Genomic DNA, 18,399 nt, shown 5'->3' on the forward strand with positions numbered 1-18,399 from the left:
TAATGCACTGAATAAGGTCATTACGGTAAAAAGTTATACTGTATCCATTTTGCTCCTTGTGCAATCAATAAATGCTCTATCATGAGTTAAGAATTGCACAATAATTACACAGTACTACATGCCGTATATCGAATGACTGATTTATAAGTGCATCCTCGAATATAAGCGTATATAGAGCAGCCTCAGCTCTGCTATTGAGCCTATGAATAAATTACGTGCTCGGAATAATTTTAGTCGAATAGGAGGTAAGTATCTAATGGTTATTGTCCATTTTTGGTAAAGATCATTGCATTAAGTTTTGCATAACGACGTTCTCATGGCTGAAAGTTGAATTATGGATCAATTAAGAAAACACTGTGTCCAGTTGTGTGTGCTGTATTATGTCTATTATGAAGTATACGTACAAAGGGTATCCATGCATGCATGTACTTTATTAGTATATAGCTACTAATTAAAACATGGCTTATGTTTTATTTAATGCAGAATATGTGACAGTAAACGCACACCCACTAAAGAAGTTTATCGCTATATCGACCGATTGGAGTTACTAATAACTACGCTCTACCGTATAGCGGGTAATTTTCGTGGGGTAAAATATTCGTTATTTTCGTGGGCAGGCTGACCTCCACGAAATTTTATCGTAGGCGTGGCTTATCTGAACGTAGGAATGCCGTGCAGCCACGAGACTAAACGAAATTTTTACTCACGAAAACTACCATTCTCGAGTTGAACGAATTTTTTACCCCACGAAACTTACCCGCTATACGGTATATAGTCTAATTTCTCGTTCCACGCCTTCCCTGGCACTGACCTCGGAGTGACCTTTGCTGACATTCTGAACGCAATCCCATTAGGAGGTGTGGCCTGCACTCCTATCAACACCGACTGTATATACCTAGACTCGCAAGCCGTCACTGTTGCAGGCGAACTGTTCGCCTGCAACAGTGACGGCTTGCGAGTCTAGTATATACCAGGGAGGCAATTTGTGTGTGTGACCAACAACTTTGGAACGAACAGGGGAGCAAGGTCAACGACTTTTTCAAAAGGACCAACAAGCTCCACAAAGAAATGGAGTGTCAGAAAGACCTGAGAAGTATTGTAGGCGGATTACGAGTACCTATAATTATGTTGTAGTCTGAGTGGCCTGTGCATGTGATACAGAGCAAAACAAAGTTAGTTCAAATTGAACCACTGTTATCAAGTTATAGCTGTTTAAATTAAGAGTTGAGTTTATGATTGTACAGTGTATCGCGCTTGCACTGTCTAGGTACATGTATAGGTGTAGCATCTTCGAACTTTATAGTTCTATAAAATTGAATCAATATATACGTGTGTGTATAGAAACTTTTCTAGGCCCCGATAAATTACTCTTTTTTTCTAAATGTGCTTATATTAATCCCCCAAAAAGTTGACATAACAATTAACACAAAATTAAAACGTGCAACTGACACACGACATAGTTAGTGTTATCTATTTTTTGCCCAGAAATTTCGTTATGCAAAATTTAATGTAATGATCTTTACCAAAATGAACATTGTGATGCCCAATTTCTATTGAGACCCCTGTTATGCTAAAATTTAATTATTCCAAGTATAATTTATCAGGGCCTAACTGATAAATTACTCCTCCTTCTTTATCGGCTCCCCTCTCCCTCAGATCGAACGGTCCAATATAAGATAGCTCGTCACATGGGTCTATGTCCAGTATCTCGTTCTACCTTGCCTTCTGTCTCAACATGATGGTGGTCTTTCTCTACCCCTTCAACAAGGGCTCCAATTACATCAGTGAGTACTGCACAAGTGCTTCTGTTAGCATAATTATAGCACTGTTATAGTACACACTGTATGACTGAATAGATCTACTTGTACTTCATTTCCCTTAGTTAGCATTTACTCCGAGTACTTTAAAATGTATAATTATACATTGTATAATAATTGTATCATAGCCACCATGTACCCCGATGGCTATGAACTTAATTTGTGCAAGAGCTGATCGAGCTACTTTTATCAAAATAATTATTGGTCCTCATAATTATAAACGTGCATTTATTCTTACTGGTGAAGTATTTATGCCCCTCCGATAATTCCAGACTCTATGGATTTGAAGACGTTCATGTTGCTATGGATGGTGTTGATTGCTTCTATACTACTACTAATCTATGGAGACAGGAAACACATCAAGCGCTACTCTGTGTCTTTAGCGGCACTGGCTGTTATCAGGAGTCTGGTTACCTTGGGGATGCAGCCGACACTATTCCTGCTCGGATTCTTACAGGTATACTCCTATCTTAGCGGCCCCTCACTCAAGTATTTTAATAAAGGAAAATCAAAATTTGAGGTTTTACCAATTCAAGATTATGATAGTTTTTGCATAATGCGGACGGTATACTGGTAGCGTGTGTTTTGATTGTAGCTGTGGACGAATCTCTGTTTAATTTTGAGGCTTATAGAACATGTTAAGGTGAACACCTTTTATCCAATAATCTTACCTCCCCCCCCCCCACACACACACAGCTTGTCAACAAAGGCGTGTTCATAGTGAGTCTATTATCAAATCGTGGCATCCTTCGTAAGCTGTGGACTGTTAGACCACGACGGGCCACAAAACATTATTTTCAGTTTATTCGTGAGCTGAGCTCTGACCTCTTCTTCAGTCCCCACCTCCCTTATCATTGGATGCAGTTCACATTCTGTTTCCTGGGGTTCAGTATACACGAGTTCTTCTACTGGGTACTGGTGAGTGTGTGTGGAGTGTGGTGTGTGGGTGTGGTGTGGAGTGGGCGTGCTTGCGTGTGTTGTATGGTGTGTGGGTAGGTAATTGAATGTGTTTACTAGTGTAGTGGGGTAATTATGTAGCTTCTGTTTACATTCAGTCTAGAAATTGATTTTGAATCCATGCAGCTGTCACACACAATAGCCTTGAAACCAATTACATGTGCTTCAACCTGTGTTCACTGTTTGTCTAAACTTAACCAGAGTTGAACACTATGGACAGTCTTCACTGCATGTACATTCATATGAATATAGCTACCATTAGAATCCACGATTGTACACACACTACACACACACACACACACACACACACACACACACACACACACACACACACACACACACACACAGCTGATTGACATAGTCTATCGCTACGACACGCTGATGAACGTGATCAACAGTGTTCTCAGGAACTACCAGTCCATTCTCCTCACTACCATACTCGCCATTATCATCATCTATCTCTACGCCATCATCGGATACTTGTTCTTCGCAGATGATTTTAGACTGGTCACTAACCCCCTCCCAATGATTGCCGGGGAGTGTCAAGGTGAGGAGCGGGGTTATTGATAGTTGGTGAGATTCAATAAGGCTAGGTATTGTACCAGGAGTGCACTCCTGATTGTACTTATAGTTCCTGAAAAATCTAACACAGATATTATGACTGTACAGTGTTAAATGAGGAATATTTGTTCTCAATAGGAAAGAGAATTGTTCCCTAGGGTTAGAGTTAAAGTGCATGTGAAAGGCAATAATTTAGGAAGCTTTAAAAAACTTCGCTTTTGTAAACAAGGATGGTACTGCCTGAAACAAAATGTTTTCTCCAGCTTACAATAATCACGTACTAATCCTGGCTCGATACAATACTCCACACATAACACACGCACGCACACACACACACACACACACACACACACACACACACACACACACACACACACACACACACACACACACACACACAAACACACACAGCTGATGGTGTAGGTTGCAGCGATTCCCCTGCAGAGTGGCCGGTAGTGATGGAGAAGAGCTGTGATACTCTATTCAACTGTTTCATGACCACCATTAAAGAGGGCCTGAGGGCAGGGGGAGGGATCAGTGATGTCCTCAGGAAACCATCTAGTCAGGTAAGGGAGGGGGAGGGGCAATGTCATCCAGTTGCAGGGAATTATTAGTTTACAGCAATTTCGGCTTAAAAACTTTTAATAGTTTGTATTCGTATGTAATGCTCAGGGGGGGGTGGGGCACAGGGCACAGGTATACATGCCACATGCCTTGCCCAGCATTAAACAAATCTACTTAAAAAGGCAAACTCCTTACTGCCTAGTGATTATTTGTTTATCATTCTTCCTCTTTTGCGCCACATTCTCTCCAGGACCGTCTGTATCACCTGCGGACAGCCTTTGACCTCACCTTCTTTTTCATCGTCATAGTGATTATCATCCAGAACCTCATCTTTGGCGTCATCATCGACACCTTTGCTGCCCTCAGGGCTGAGAAGGACCACAAGGAAGAGGTGCTCAAGAACACATGCTTCATCTGTGGTAAGGGGTCATTTAATATACTAGCGCTTCGTGTTCCGTTATAATATTATAATGCCTGTGTGATAAATGATAAAATGGGTACAGGATGTTCATAAGTGAACAATGCCTGATTGCTGTAACTCAGCCTTGATTGTTTCCTGCTTGTGGATGTGTATATACCCTTTCCTGTACTATTGGAACCTACTGCACACACACTTACCCACCTAGCTCCCACACACCTTCCCCACCCCCACATGCACAGGTCTCCCGCGAGGTGCCTTTGAGAACAAAGACGTGACGTTCCACAAACACATTATTCAGGAGCACAACGTTTGGCACTACCTCTACTTTATAGTGCACCTCAAGACTAAAGACACCACTGAGTTCACTGGACCAGAGAGCTACGTATTCAAGATGATACAGCCTTCATTCAACGTAAGTCATAAATTAAGTTAGGAGATATTGACCTCTATGATTACCTCGACCTTGAGACAAGGAAATGATGAATCATCTAGTCATAAGTTGGCTTCTGTTGCTCTTAGATCATCAATGCTGAATATGCTGATGGGAGTGATGCTAGGCCAGGCTCCTCTTCACAAGGAAAAGCTCCGGACTTGGAATGGTTTCCACGATTGCGATGTATGTCGCTACTAAATCCTGAAGAGGTTGAACAGGAGCAGTACGAAATGAGAGACCTTCAACTGCAGTTACTCGAGACCAACATGCTCGTCAAGAGCCTGTCAGTCCAGCTCAACGACCTTAAAGAGCGGGTGAGTGGCATGTGTGAATATTACACGGAAATTTAGTTGGGTATAATATAGATGCATATGCAATAACTTAGTAAAAAGCGAAACAAAAAAAAGAAGGAAACCCATCCATCATGGCTTGCATTGTCAGCATAATTATATGAACCATATACATGTAAGACTGAAGTATTTGTTGTAACTATGTTGTTTAAAAGTTCATTATTAAACTCCTGATGGTATAAAATTGCCATTTGAGGAAAAGGTAACCTTATGCGGCTGTGCACAACTTGTGTATAGAATCCACTCAATGCCACCTAGGTGGTTGCCATCAGGCTTCACAAGAGTCCTTAATAAAGTCTTACCTTGCATCACAAGTATTCGGAAAATAACGTGACTTCCTGCATGCTTGGTATAATTGCCATCTTAGTGGCTGGAGCAGTCACTTGCCTATATAGAGGCAGCAATGAGTTGATCACGCATTTCACGTTATTTTATTAATATTTTGATGTAAGGTAAGGATGCATACCTTTATTATGGACTCTTGGCATTCACTCATGCAACATTTTTGCTTCTTTACATTTCTTTTTTTACAGATGATAGCTCAGCGAAAGATGCAACAACACAGAACGCTGCAAGACCGGTTACCAGGCAACGCTCCACAACACGTTCGAATGTCATCTTATCCAATGGGACCCTAGTGATCATTCTTCTTATTTGTCCAATTTGATTTTGATTTCGTATAATTATTGTGATGAACTTGGTAGATTAACAACTGCTTTGTTTCATTACATTTTCTCCACTAGGAATTCATATTATTATTCATTAGTGTATTTTTACTATGTCTTGTACAATCTATTGTAACAATGTTGTCTATCAATTACTGTCATTTAATTTAATTTGTTGCATCTCTGAAAATCAATGCAGTGCGGTGTCAATTGCATATTGCACTGTGGTCAGTTCTGTACCGTTTAGAGGGAAATTTTTACTCTCTAGGATCTGAAGGGCGGGGGAGGCTGCGCATGTTTGCGTATGCTCCCATCCTTCTATGGTGTTATACATAGTAGATTTTATGGCTCTAGCTTCATTAATATTCAAGAATGGCTATGTTAGTAACTCTCTTTGCCTTGTTTCTGCTGCAAGGAGCAGCTCATTCTCAACCATTCTCCTTCCAAGACTCTACCAATCTCCCAGGACTGCAAGTGGACTCCACTGGAAGAACATTCCTTGCTGCAGACAACTACCTGTATAGACTGAATGCTCAGCTAATACAAGAGGAGAGAGTTGATCTAGGAGCTACTGTTATCAATAGAGGACTGGCCCTGAGCTCTACTGGGATGTTGGTGGTGTGTTTAGAGGATCTCTCTTGCTCTGTCTACAATGCAAGCAACCTCAGTGCTGGTCCTATCAAGAGTGTCAATAATGCTATAGCCTCAGCAGATCCTGACTTTGGACCAGCTGTCTTTACGTCAGGAGACACTTTCTACACTGGAGCATCGACTGGTGCAGGATTAGGAGAGAGAATGGTACTGCAACAATTTGGAGAGGGGTTCAATAGATCGTCCGCCAACAATCCATTAAGCGCACGCAATGAACTGGTTTTTGAGATTAGTGAATTTTCACGACAATTCTACGGAGGATTTGTGAGTGGTAACTTTACCTACTATGTTGTCTCTGACTACCTACCTAGAATTGATCGAGCTATAAGACTATTACGTGTTTGCAACATGCCTGATTGTGGAGGTCCAAGTACCTGTGGAGTGACTGCTTTGTATGAACTGGGGTTCGATTGTGGAGAACGAACAATTGGTGCAGTTACTCGTGTGTGTGGAGTGTCATTAGTGGAGGTATTCAGTGGGATATCTGGACCCACTGCTGTGGTAACTATTTGTACACCTGGCTTCACTATTAGAAACTCTCTTTGTCTGGTCAATATCACTGCTGTAAATGAAGCCATGGACACTAAATATGACTCTTGTATTGTGTCACGCACTGTTGGAGAAGAAATTGATTTAGCATGGATAAGATCCCCAGATAACTGCAATTCCATTACTCAGGTTTGTAACTTTGCAGTGTTATTGGCATTGATCACGCGTTTCAGACAGGACCCAATATATGTTACTTTCCGAATGCACGTGATGCTAGGCTTCGTTCTGTACTCTCTCTCTCTTTTAGTTATTGCCCAGCACGAGTGCAACATAACTTGTTGCCCAGTGAGTGGGCAGATCAAAGCAATCCAGTGCTCTGTATAGTTACATCACTACCATAGCAACCATATAATATTGCACTGCATTATAATTATTATGGCATAATGCACTGGGATTATAATTATGCACTTGCACTGTGTGTAAATGTAGTAGATTTTGAGAAAGAAATCTACTTTTGGGACTTATACCCCACCATCCCATTAGTTGCATGTGGGAACAAAACCTAAGAATTTACTATGAAATTCAACAAAACTTTCAAATTCCACTCAAAACACATGTCTTATTAGGGAAAAAATTGACTTATCAGAAGAATTTGACGTCATTGGGCAACAACTAATACACAATGCCCGAGGGCATTATGTCATCCAGTGCAATATAATTATGGCATGTTGCACGAGGGTGCCTGCCCAATGATGTTAAACTCTTTTGATTGGTCAAGTTTTTCCTTATAAATTGTAATAAAAACATGTGTTTTTTAGTGAAGTAAATTCTTAGGTTTCTTCCCATGCACAACTAGTTGAAAAAGTAGTAGTCGGAGGGGTGGGGCATAAGTCCCAAAAGCAGATTTCTTTCATGAAATCTGAATTTACACACAGTGTAAATGTCATGCATATATATAATTCCAGTGCAATATGCCATAATTATAATGGTTTCTATGGTAGTAATGCAACATGCCATAAATAAGCCCTGGGTTGCTTTGATCTGCCCATTCACTGGGCAACAAGGACTCTTGCATGCTATTAATAACAAATCACAATTCGATCATTCTCTAGCTGGTAATTGGGGACACATGTGACACATCCACTCCCATCGGTATTCGCATCGCTAACAATATAGCACCACTTCGTATTGACTTTGGAGGTACTGTTCCCACCGCCTCAATAGCTGTGAAGGTAGAGCAGTTTTCCTTTGTGTTTGTGGCAAGTGATGATATGAGGATAAGAGGAGTAAGTGGTTGAGTCAACTATGTACATGTAATGAGTAGTTGCATCCTGCATGTCCACAGTACGATGTCAGTGGTACATCGACCCTGAGCACTGATAGCTCATTCTACAATCAGCCAGTGACCTCTGATGTATATCATTTGTCATGGCAGGAGGGACTGAACTACATCACAGCAGCCACTAATAACTCCGTGAGTTAATGCTTGCATGTTCTACCCTATCCAGTATCCTCACCCTCTCTGTACTAGGTGTTCCAAGTACCCATAGAGGAGTGTTCCCAGCGTAGAGACTGTACCAGTTGTACCAATGACCTTAACCCACTGTGTGGATGGTGTGTGGTAGAGAATAAGTGCTCTCGTCAGACGCAGTGTCAGAACTCCGGTCTCTCCAGTCAATGGACACAGGACAATGCCAACTGTTTTACTGCTGCTACTGTGGAGCCTATGCAACTTGTCCTCGACCAAGCAATTTTTCCTACAGTGGTAAAAATCATGTATAGTTGTGTTTGATAGCATTCAGTGACTCCTACAGCTCACAGTGACCCTGACCTCCCCCGGTCTGCCTGACCTCCTGCCTGGAGAGAGCTTCTCCTGTCATTTGGCCGACAGTGAAGGACGTTTCTCACCCATCATAGTATCAGCTGTTGAGGTCACCTCAGGAATAGTGTTCCGTTGTGATATTCAAGGACTGGTACCTGACTATCCTGGAGTGACTGCAACCATCAACCTGGGCTTTCAGAGCTCTCTGTTCAATGTGCCATTTGACATTACCAACCAAGCACTCACAATCTACAAGTGCTCAGCAGGAGAAAGGTATTACACATATCAGGAACTTCCCATATTCAAAACACCCTAATAAGTACATGATCAACTCCCCCTTGAAGGAAATTTATACAAATCATTTATGTTTCCTAATAGAAATTGTGGGTTATAGCTGCTTAAAACTGGCTTTCTTTAGCTGTAAGGATTGCCTCGGGCCCAACAGTCCATGTGGATGGTGTAACCTCAACAAGCAGTGCAGTGGAATATCAGCTCCTTGCAGGAATGCATCTCACTTCCTACAGGTGAGCTCAGTGACGTGTGATGACCTGTATATAAGTCCATCTGTACAGGTGTCTGCAGGCAACGACTTCACTGCCGAGTGCCCCTTGTTGGACACTCCCCCTTCTGGTGGGTACATTCTTCCAGTAAGGGTGGCCCAGGACCTCCGACTAACTACCAGGAACCTTATCACCTCCGTAAGTCACATGACTTCCGTATCTCATTTTTATGGCTTCCCTCTTCATTAGACGGATGGCTTCGAGTACTTGTGTGTTGTGAATGGAGTTAGCCTGACAGCTCAGTACGAGAACGAAAACTCCATTCTGTGTACAGTGGGCAGTGGACAAGTGAGTGGGGATAATAATGTTCTTATAGTGTATGCCTAGTTGTGTTTACTATCTCATCCCTAAGTACTTATCTTGGTCACTGGAATATCACATATAAGTATTTTCAACACAAGACAATACAATTGCTTGCCTTAAATAGTGATGATATTGTATGCAGCTCACACTACCTGCTGGTGTTGGCAGTTCCACCGTAGATGTCAAGGTGATGTGGTCAGGGAATGGCATCAACCACCTACTGAGCAGTATCATGCAACAGACCAATGGTATACATACGCAGCTATATATAGTAATTACACACATTGACACATGCAGCCTCTGTTAATAAAAGCTCCGCGTACGCTGATGCCTCGGTATAGAGGCATCACGTGCAACTTTTTCCGCCTCTTTTCTCCCTCTTATATACAGCTACGTACTAATAGCTAGCATTATTACAGAGCTACCTACTAGGTAGTATGGCTAAGTTATATCAACAGATTATCCACTAGTCTGAAGAGACTGCAATGGCCTTCAAAGTAAGCAAAAATTAATCTAGCTATAACTCGACGAAGCTTATTTTGCAAATCCACAAATAGAAATGTTATATACTATAGTGAGCAGTTGTAGCTAGCAGCCTAGACAGACAGACACACACACACACATGCACTACTCGCTTGGGCATGCGACAACTGAAACATAATTATTATGCTTACCCCACCTCCCCCTATACACACAAAGTGACGCTGTATGATTGTCGTGATTTGGGCAGTGGATGTTCAGAGTGCCTTGCGTCCACATTGGGGTCAGAGTTCACATGTGGGTGGTGTGCGATTAGAGAAAGCTGTGAGGTATTACAAGAATGCACCAATGATGTTTTCATTACTGAGGGGAGAAATTGTCCTACCCCTTTCATCAACTCAATCTTTCCAGAATCTGGTAATCATTACAACCTGTATATTGTATGTATAATGATGTGTCATACACACCACTCCACCCATAGGACCAGTTGAGGGTGGTACTGCAATCACTGTGAAGGGGACTGACCTTGGGGTGACCTTTGCCGACATTCTGAACGCCACCCTTACATTAGGAGGTGTGGCCTGCACTCCCATCAACACTGACTATATACCAGGGAGGCAGTTTATGTGTGTCACCAACAATTTTGGAAGTACAGGCAGCAATATCTTCACTATGGTCCTCTATGGCAATAGAGACGTCAATGTAAACGCTGCTCCTTTCATTACATTGAATTCCTTTGTTAGTAGCGTCAAACCGACCTTTGGACCCGTGGCAGGGGGTACCAAACTGACTGTGGGGGGTAAAGAGTTAGGAACTGGTAACCTTGAGAACACTAGAGTCACTATAGAAATCAATGGAGGGCCAACCTATCCCTGCAGCATGATGTAAGTGGCTATAATTATTAAATAACATGCAGTAGACAATGTTTAAACCTTTCCGTGCAGATCAGTCTTTTCTCAAGAGATTGAATGTACCACTACGGCAGCAAACCTCATCTCCGATGCAGAGGTGGTGGTCAATATTGATAATGCTAGACTGAATTTCGGAGTGGTGTTCAGTTACCGTAACAATCCCAATGTAACTACCGTGTTTCCTAGCAACACCATTCCCAGTGGAGGCATCACACTGACCTTTACTGGACTAGACATGAACGTGGTACAACAGCCTGTGTTGGAGGTGTATAGAGGAGCGGGGTCTCCTCTGGTGAGCCAGCAATAATGTTTGTACATGATGTACTTACTCTCTCCCCCTATTACAGAGAAGCTACTGCATTGTTGTGAACAGTACCGCAATCACATGCTCTACTCCTAGTCTAGGGACGACCTCACTGACCCCATTGAACTATTCCCTGTTGTTTGATGATGCCCCACCCACTACACAAGCACATCTCCCCATCACCGTCCAATCAGATCCCTTCAATTTTACACTAGAGGGTTCTCAAGAGGTCACCAGTGGCACAGTGACCCTCATACGCATTGTGGTACGTCCTATAGCTAGTATACTGACGCTATATATACTGTTACCGTGTTGTGTATCCAGGGTGATAATCTCGACTCAGTGGAGACCAGTGAGATACGAGTGACCGTGGGAGGGGAGGAGTGTGTCAAGATACCCTCCAATAGTAGAGGTAGTGACATCATCTGCACTGTCCCCTTGGAGCCGCCAGGAGGGCAGGAACTAGCCATCATAAATGTGAGTAACTATCTAAAAATAACTGTTTGTCACTGTCTCCTTCAGGTGACCATTGGGAGCAACATATCTCAAGTATTGGACCGTCAACTGACTTATCCGTTGCCTGAGGTAATGGGTGAGCCAACAGTTCTTCTGGAGATAATCATTCCAGTTATTGTCTTTATCTTTGTATTGGTCGTGTGTTTACTGATGATTGTGATTGTCTGCTTATATCTGAACTCAAGGAGAAAGTCCACGTCGATTGCTATGCACCAACAAATGGTGGAGCTTGTGGCTACTACTGGGTAAGTAACGCTATATAATTATATACCTACTTATGTCGCTTTTACGGTTGTATTAGGAAAACTCCGGAGGTAGTGGATGGAAATAATGCACTCGTTAGTAAGTTAGTACATGTGTATAACTCTAATTAGTTATTCAATAACCTACAGAATCAGAGCTCGATGAAATTGCCAAGTCCATCCCAGACTCATTCAAAATACCAGCCTCCATATTGAAGCTCTCCAGTACTGCAATAGGACAAGGTAAAGAAAGATGTGCATTTCACTTAATTAATGGGCTGACACTATACAGGTGAATTTGGCGTTGTGTACAAGGGAGTTCTGACAGACTGGAACAAAGTACCTATGCAGGGGGTAGCCGTGAAGACATTAAAAGGTGACATCAATTGAAAATGTTTACCTTACATGTACATGTTACTGTATATAGGTTATATCGACCACTCGTTTTTCTGGTTCTCATGCTAGGTTTTTTTGCTACCTCCTACATAAAAAGTACAATTTCTGGCCAATAGCTAACAATACAACACAGTCAACCAACGTTGCATTTCTGATGAGCCATGCAGTTAATCATTGTTATACTCTATATGCATGCAGGTCTGTTCTCGTTGTCGGATGTTCAGAGCATGGTGTGTGAGGTGAACAAGATGCAGGACTTTGACCATCCTCACGTCATGTCCCTGATTGGGGTGTGTCTCGATGCTGGCCCCGGGATTGCCATAGTGATGCCATATATGGCCAACGGGAGCCTTTTCGACTACCTCAAGAAAGAAAGGGATAATCTGGAGCTGGACGATGACTGTGAGATTGATCAGGTGTGTGTGTGTGTATTTTAGCAATTTTAATTAGCACTATTATATATAAATACACCGGCCCCAATTGCAAGGCATAACTACTTGAGTGTAGAAAATAATTTGTATGCATGCGTATATATAGGGATAGTACGGAGTGGTTTCAATAACATTGAAGATTAGAGCACCATGCACCAAATGATTTTGATCATGCAGCGTTGTCCTTTTTATTCTCTGTATAGATTCTGGCAGTGAGGAAACTGCTACTAAAAATGTGCCATCAGATAGCACTGGGAATGGCCTACTTGGCCGAGCAGAAGTTTGTCCATCGAGACCTTGCAGCCAGAAACTGCATGTGAGTGACTATGTGTAGTGAGAGACGTCAGTGTTAACAATAATCACATGTAAAGCTACAAAGATAATTACTGATTCATTGCGACGAATCTAACGTTACTATTATCGTAGCAGTATCACAAATCAACAACTCATCCAACTCTTCAGGAAAATTGATTTACGTGCATTGTTAGCGTGGTTTCATCTTGTACATTCCTATAGGCTGGACTCGGGAGGGGGTATCAGGGTGGGGGACTTTGGTCTGGCTGAGGACGTCTATGCTAGCGGCTACTTCAGACAGAACGATCGAGCCAATGTGAAGGTGCCCTACAAATGGATGGCCTTGGAGAGTCTCAACGATGCCATCTTCACAGAGAAAACTGATGTGGTCAGTCAGTGCATGGTAGACTAATAAGCACTCCAGGAAATTGTGAAATTTTCTGTGCATTTATTGGTATTGTAGGTATAGACCTCCTGCATGTGGTGCTCAATTAATTACAAAGTTTACGACCAAATACGAGTGGACAAACATTTATAGCAAGACATATGCTCATTCAGTGGTCGTACGGTGTGACTGTGTGGGAGGTTTTCAATGGAGGACGGACTCCCTACCCTGCCGTGGACCCACTGTCCCTCATCCAGCTGCTGGGAGAGGGGAGGAGACTAGAGAGACCTCTCACTGCAGCCTGTGCCACCGAGATGTGAGTGTATATACTCTTTGAGTTGTAGCATGCAGTAATTTGAGTACTGCATCACTGTGTGCAACTTTCCCCCCCCCTCCTAGCTCGGAGTTGGCTGTAATTGAAGCGGGGGAAAGTTGTCAATACCATTTTAGTGTTGCATGCTCTCTTGTGGTTCCACACATTTGTTCTAACCGAGGCTACTGTATATGCATTACCTCCTCACCCAGTTCTGTGGTGATGCGCAAGTGTTGGAGGGAGGACCCAGAGGAGAGGCCAACCTTCTTACAACTGTCCTCCATTGTGGAGAGGCTACTGGCATCCATCTCTGGCTACACTGAGCTTGGAATGGTGCTAGTGGACACCAGTAAAGCGGAGGAGGAGCTCAGTAAGTGTATGGACTTAAATTTGTTAGCCATGCAGCTTTTATTTTGTTTGCCGTAGGCTATAATTATTGTATGTATACAGTAGAACCTCGATTATCCGGACACCTTGGTTCCCGAGGCAGGCCGGATAACTGAATATACGAATAGATAAACCACGCCTTGATCCACCTACTTTATTGATAAACAACAGTGCCACCTGGTTGTCTGCGCATGTGCAGAAGATAAACAGACTTGTCTCCATAGTAACAGCTGCAATGCGCATGTGCATTTCAGGGACAAGCCCATTTCTGAATTATTATATCTGATTAAAAACAAACTTCCAAGCCGGATAATGGAGGTTCCGGATAATGGAGGGCCGGATAATGGAGGTTCTGTTCTACTGTATTTTGAAAGGAAGTGTATACCTTCTTGCATCCATGGCCATAGGAGTCTTTGTATAATTTGCAGACTTTCATTATTATAACTCGAGGCTTGTACGTCAGAAATGTCAAATTTCTTAATACCACTGCAGAATATGACTATGTCCCCAGGCCCACGGAAGCCTCTCATCGCTATGGCAACTTTCCATTAAGTGACCCTCTAACAACTGACAACAGTGCGTACGGCCTCAGGGAAGAGATAACTACATGACTTGGACTATATTTAAAATACAGCCGAACTACGATGTTTGCATTATGTAATACAATTGCATTGAGCTTTGTTTTTACTAATTAGATTTAGTTAAGTATTGACTTACATTCAGCTGCTGCATGCTTATACATAATTATAATGACCACTTGTATATTACTTAGTGCATGGCATTTATAATTAGAATACTGTCTTTTTCTTATAGTGCCATGACTCAGGGGAGTACACAGGGTGGTGCTTAGGGTGCTCCAGCACCCCCATCCAGGCTCTGGTGCTCCAGCACCCGGTACCCTATCCAGACTCAGAGAAGCTCAAGTAGATAGTTCAACCATCACTGGCTGGCTAGAAGGAAGCTACACTTACTGCAGCTATCTACAGCTTAATAGTGATAGTTACAATAACTTTAATCTAGCTAGCTAGCCTAAAAAACTTACTTTTCTTCGATCGTTACTGGGATATCCATGGGAACTAATAAAGAGTGGGGAGGGGCTCAATAATAAGGCTAGGCAGCAGGAAGTGGTTTGCTGTATCAAACACTTGAGCTTGCCTCACAACATGCAGCACAACAAGGTTCTTGGATCCAGGTACATGAGGTACATGAATGTATAGTATAATTATATAATTAAGCCTACATGTATGTACAATAAATTATAATAATAATCAATGTTTGCAATGTAAACTACAAAGTCTCTTTTCCTCAACATCAAGGTACGTACTGGTGGTCATACTTTGTACGCTGCCTGTCACCTCCTGGTAAGCTGATCAATCTTTTAGTGGCCTGAAAAGAAAAGAATCAAGACTGTCGTCAGATCAAGCAAAGGAACAAACGTTTATCATCACTTAACTTCTACATTTACACAGAGACTAGGCATGATTGCATTGACATTTGACATACCTTAAGAAGAGTTGGCTAGAGTTTGCCATCCCAGGTGAATTGAGCTTCTGGTCGTAAACATTCTTGACTTGCTGATGGCACTGTAAAATACTGTCAGTACTGTGGCCGGCTGTGCACCATCTAGAAAACAGTGGGCGTTGCCGACAAAAGGGGCGTGACCCCGGAGTGGGCGTGGTCTAAATTTTGCGGCGCGTTTCACGCGCAATGAGCACCCCCATTTACTGAATCCTAGGATCGCCCCTGCATGTACCCTAGCCAACTTCATAATTTAATTATATCTCACGGCAGTTCACCTGAAATTTCAGATAACCTTTTTGTAAGTGTTGAATGACTCCAAAGAAGATGTAGCGAATGGACACTCGTATTTCATTCCGTGTATGCATGGACAACTTGCTTAAAATAATTTTGTTATACTGATTGATACAGAGTAGCGTAAGTGACAATCACATTCCCGACGATTGATGATTGCTCATTTATATACATTTCCTGCATGAGATTCAATGAATGCGTAAGCTAGCTATCATCAGCCCCTTATTCTAAGCTAGCTCCTCCCCCAAAATTACTTTGGAGGTGTGTGCCCTGAGTCACACCCATTGTATACCAGGGTGTGGTCTAGTTACATTGCATTGCAAAATTAGGTACAGTAACATGTACCAATGCAAAAACTTGAAGTAGATCTAGATCTAGTTCAAGATATATTGCACTGTCAGCAATGAATCATTATAACCTCATGGCCTAGTAATCAAAACCATGTGATGATAATCTACTTTCAGTTTGCTTGGCATAATAACCAGTGGCGTGTACAATGGCTTTGGGGGCTTGAGCACCCCCCTGTCCTCCCAGACAACTATGAAACTAATCGTATCACTCAGTAGCTAGCTAGCTAACTGTGCAGCTCTATCTCATTGACACAACGATTATAAGTCATGACCACGCCCAATTGAGCATGTGCAATCAGTATTGCCATTCCAATGTTGTTATGTAATGCTAATTGCATGCATAATAGATCCACTGCACTATCCCAGTCACCTCTTGCTCCACTGAGAGATACTGAGAAGCAATGATTAACACTAGAATGACTGGACATCCCCATTGTGATTGACCAGTTTGCTAGGATGTACCCCAGAAGAATAGTGCATGGAGATCCTACAAGATGACTGACTCATAATTATGTCTTATTATCACGCTATGCATGCATTAGATCCCATTTGAGTGTATTTAGCAGGGAACTATGAGCTATAGTACCGATACTATAGATTACTCTGGGCTACAAACTACAACATTATACATTGTATTGTCATTTACAAGAAGATACACAGAAAAATTATTGTAGCTAGATGCTTTGTCTAGTAACATAGTAACAGAACTAGAATGGAAGAGAGAAGCTCTAGAGGAGAATAGTAGGAGCCGCTCTTTTCTTGGGCAGTGTGCTGTACTTTTTTGGTGCAAGGCTGCATGGGGGAGGAGTAGCCTCGATCCCAGGCCGAGTTTTCGCTTTTATAACGGTTAGGCGAACAACTGGGCCTGGTACTAGTTGTCTGCGCATGCGTCAAATTTTCATTGTATATTTGTGGTCGGCAAAAATATTTAATAAATCAATAATGGAAATTTGTACACAGAAAATGCACAGAGTGAGTACACAAAAGATGCACATAGGGAGCTGCTTCACAAAGGCCTGGGGAGTTGCCAGTTGTGCTGCAGCACAATTACAGTGACCCAGGGCAACTTCAGGATGATTGAATGCCTTCAAATTACGTTTCAAAAAGATTTAGCAGGCTGCTGGACTTCTCTGATTCTAGGCCCCAACTCGTAACTCATTGCTTGAGAAAACGTAGATTCTCTTGATGTCTCTGAGCTACCCAGCAACGCTCGAATGAGCAGGTCATACTCCAGTCCTGTGTCTGTGAGTATAGGACAATATTAAAAGAAACCAAAGACGGTTAAACCCTTACCTCAAACTGTCCAGTCTCGTCCGTTAGTATAGCCAAGAGGAGCACTGTTGGGATAGCTGGATATTAGCCATTGCTCCTGTACAGAGAAGTAGACATTTTAAATACGTGTAGATCTATACATATTAAATTTCTCGGTTATAGTGTCATTGTCGACGAGCTGATGATGGCAGCACCAAGTTCTCTAGCTCACACTCTTCACTTAATCCACCATATTAATGATGAAACTATAGTCTACCTACATTCTTGCCAAACATGAACAAGACTTGATAGCATAGCCGGCCATAGGGCCCACACAAAAATATCTGACCTTAACAAGCTTGACAAAGCTTTATACCTCTTCCCTTGTTGTTCAGTCTTCAGAATAAGCTTCAGAGAAGAGAGAAGCTTCAGCTAAGAGCCATTCCAATCGATTCCAATAATGATAAAACGGGAACTGACTTCTAGTACACGATAGTACACGAATATAAATGTCACGAAAGTGAACGAGAATATCCATTCGTCAGAATCTGACGAACGACTGACGCATGCGCAGACAACTAGTACCAGGCCCAGTTGTTCGCCTAACCGTTATAAAAGCGAAAACTCGGCCTGGGATCGAGGCTAGGGGGAGGAGCTGGATGTATGAAAGATACGCCGCAATAAATGCGGGGGCGTAAAATCGCGCGCGCTATGCGCGCGGCTCCATTTTTTTT

At 42.4% G+C, this 18,399-nt stretch overlaps 2 protein-coding genes and 2 long non-coding RNA genes across 5 annotated transcripts; 2 read left to right on the forward strand and 2 right to left on the reverse strand.

Moving 5' to 3' along the window:
• The first annotated feature begins 963 nt into the window (after positions 1-963).
• Positions 964-5,999, forward strand: LOC135345256 (inositol 1,4,5-trisphosphate receptor type 1-like). 2 transcript variants are annotated; one of them, XM_064542666.1, is made up of 10 exons: positions 964-1,093; positions 1,657-1,784; positions 2,090-2,274; positions 2,514-2,735; positions 3,123-3,321; positions 3,747-3,901; positions 4,150-4,318; positions 4,560-4,732; positions 4,840-5,067; positions 5,637-5,999. In XM_064542666.1, exons 2-10 carry the CDS (start codon positions 1,697-1,699, stop codon positions 5,739-5,741), a joined length of 1,524 nt encoding a protein of 507 aa, XP_064398736.1. In that variant the 5' UTR covers positions 964-1,093; positions 1,657-1,696; the 3' UTR covers positions 5,742-5,999. The 2 variants fall into 2 exon arrangements, with proteins under 2 accessions (XP_064398736.1, XP_064398737.1); XM_064542667.1 differs by having other exon boundaries at positions 1,080-1,098.
• Positions 6,000-6,095: 96 nt separating this feature from the next.
• Positions 6,096-14,968, forward strand: LOC135345205 (plexin-B1-like). Its single transcript, XM_064542577.1, has 24 exons — positions 6,096-7,097; positions 8,021-8,194; positions 8,254-8,382; positions 8,440-8,673; positions 8,723-9,003; positions 9,149-9,254; positions 9,303-9,428; positions 9,480-9,578; positions 9,736-9,841; positions 10,293-10,490; positions 10,555-10,957; positions 11,018-11,276; positions 11,332-11,553; positions 11,613-11,765; positions 11,811-12,049; positions 12,106-12,146; positions 12,197-12,289; positions 12,339-12,422; positions 12,641-12,858; positions 13,077-13,189; positions 13,390-13,555; positions 13,726-13,868; positions 14,078-14,235; positions 14,745-14,968. The coding sequence occupies exons 1-24, from the start codon at positions 6,141-6,143 to the stop codon at positions 14,861-14,863; spliced, it is 4,821 nt and encodes a 1,606-aa protein (XP_064398647.1). The 5' UTR covers positions 6,096-6,140; the 3' UTR covers positions 14,864-14,968.
• A 458-nt stretch (positions 14,969-15,426) lies between these two features.
• Positions 15,427-15,983, reverse strand: LOC135345327 (uncharacterized). Its single transcript, XR_010397700.1, has 2 exons — positions 15,756-15,983; positions 15,427-15,638 (listed from the first exon to the last, which is right to left on the reverse strand). It is a non-coding gene; the product is annotated as an uncharacterized LOC135345327 (long non-coding RNA).
• Positions 15,984-17,322: 1,339 nt separating this feature from the next.
• Positions 17,323-18,307, reverse strand: LOC135345318 (uncharacterized). The gene is made up of 2 exons (XR_010397687.1): positions 17,708-18,307; positions 17,323-17,656 (listed from the first exon to the last, which is right to left on the reverse strand). It is a non-coding gene; the product is annotated as an uncharacterized LOC135345318 (long non-coding RNA).
• Between the last annotated feature and the right edge of the window lie 92 nt (positions 18,308-18,399).

The sequence above is a fragment of the Halichondria panicea genome, chromosome 12 (assembly GCF_963675165.1).
Source record: "Halichondria panicea chromosome 12, odHalPani1.1, whole genome shotgun sequence".
In the NCBI taxonomy this organism is placed as follows: Eukaryota; Metazoa; Porifera; class Demospongiae; order Suberitida; family Halichondriidae; genus Halichondria; species Halichondria panicea.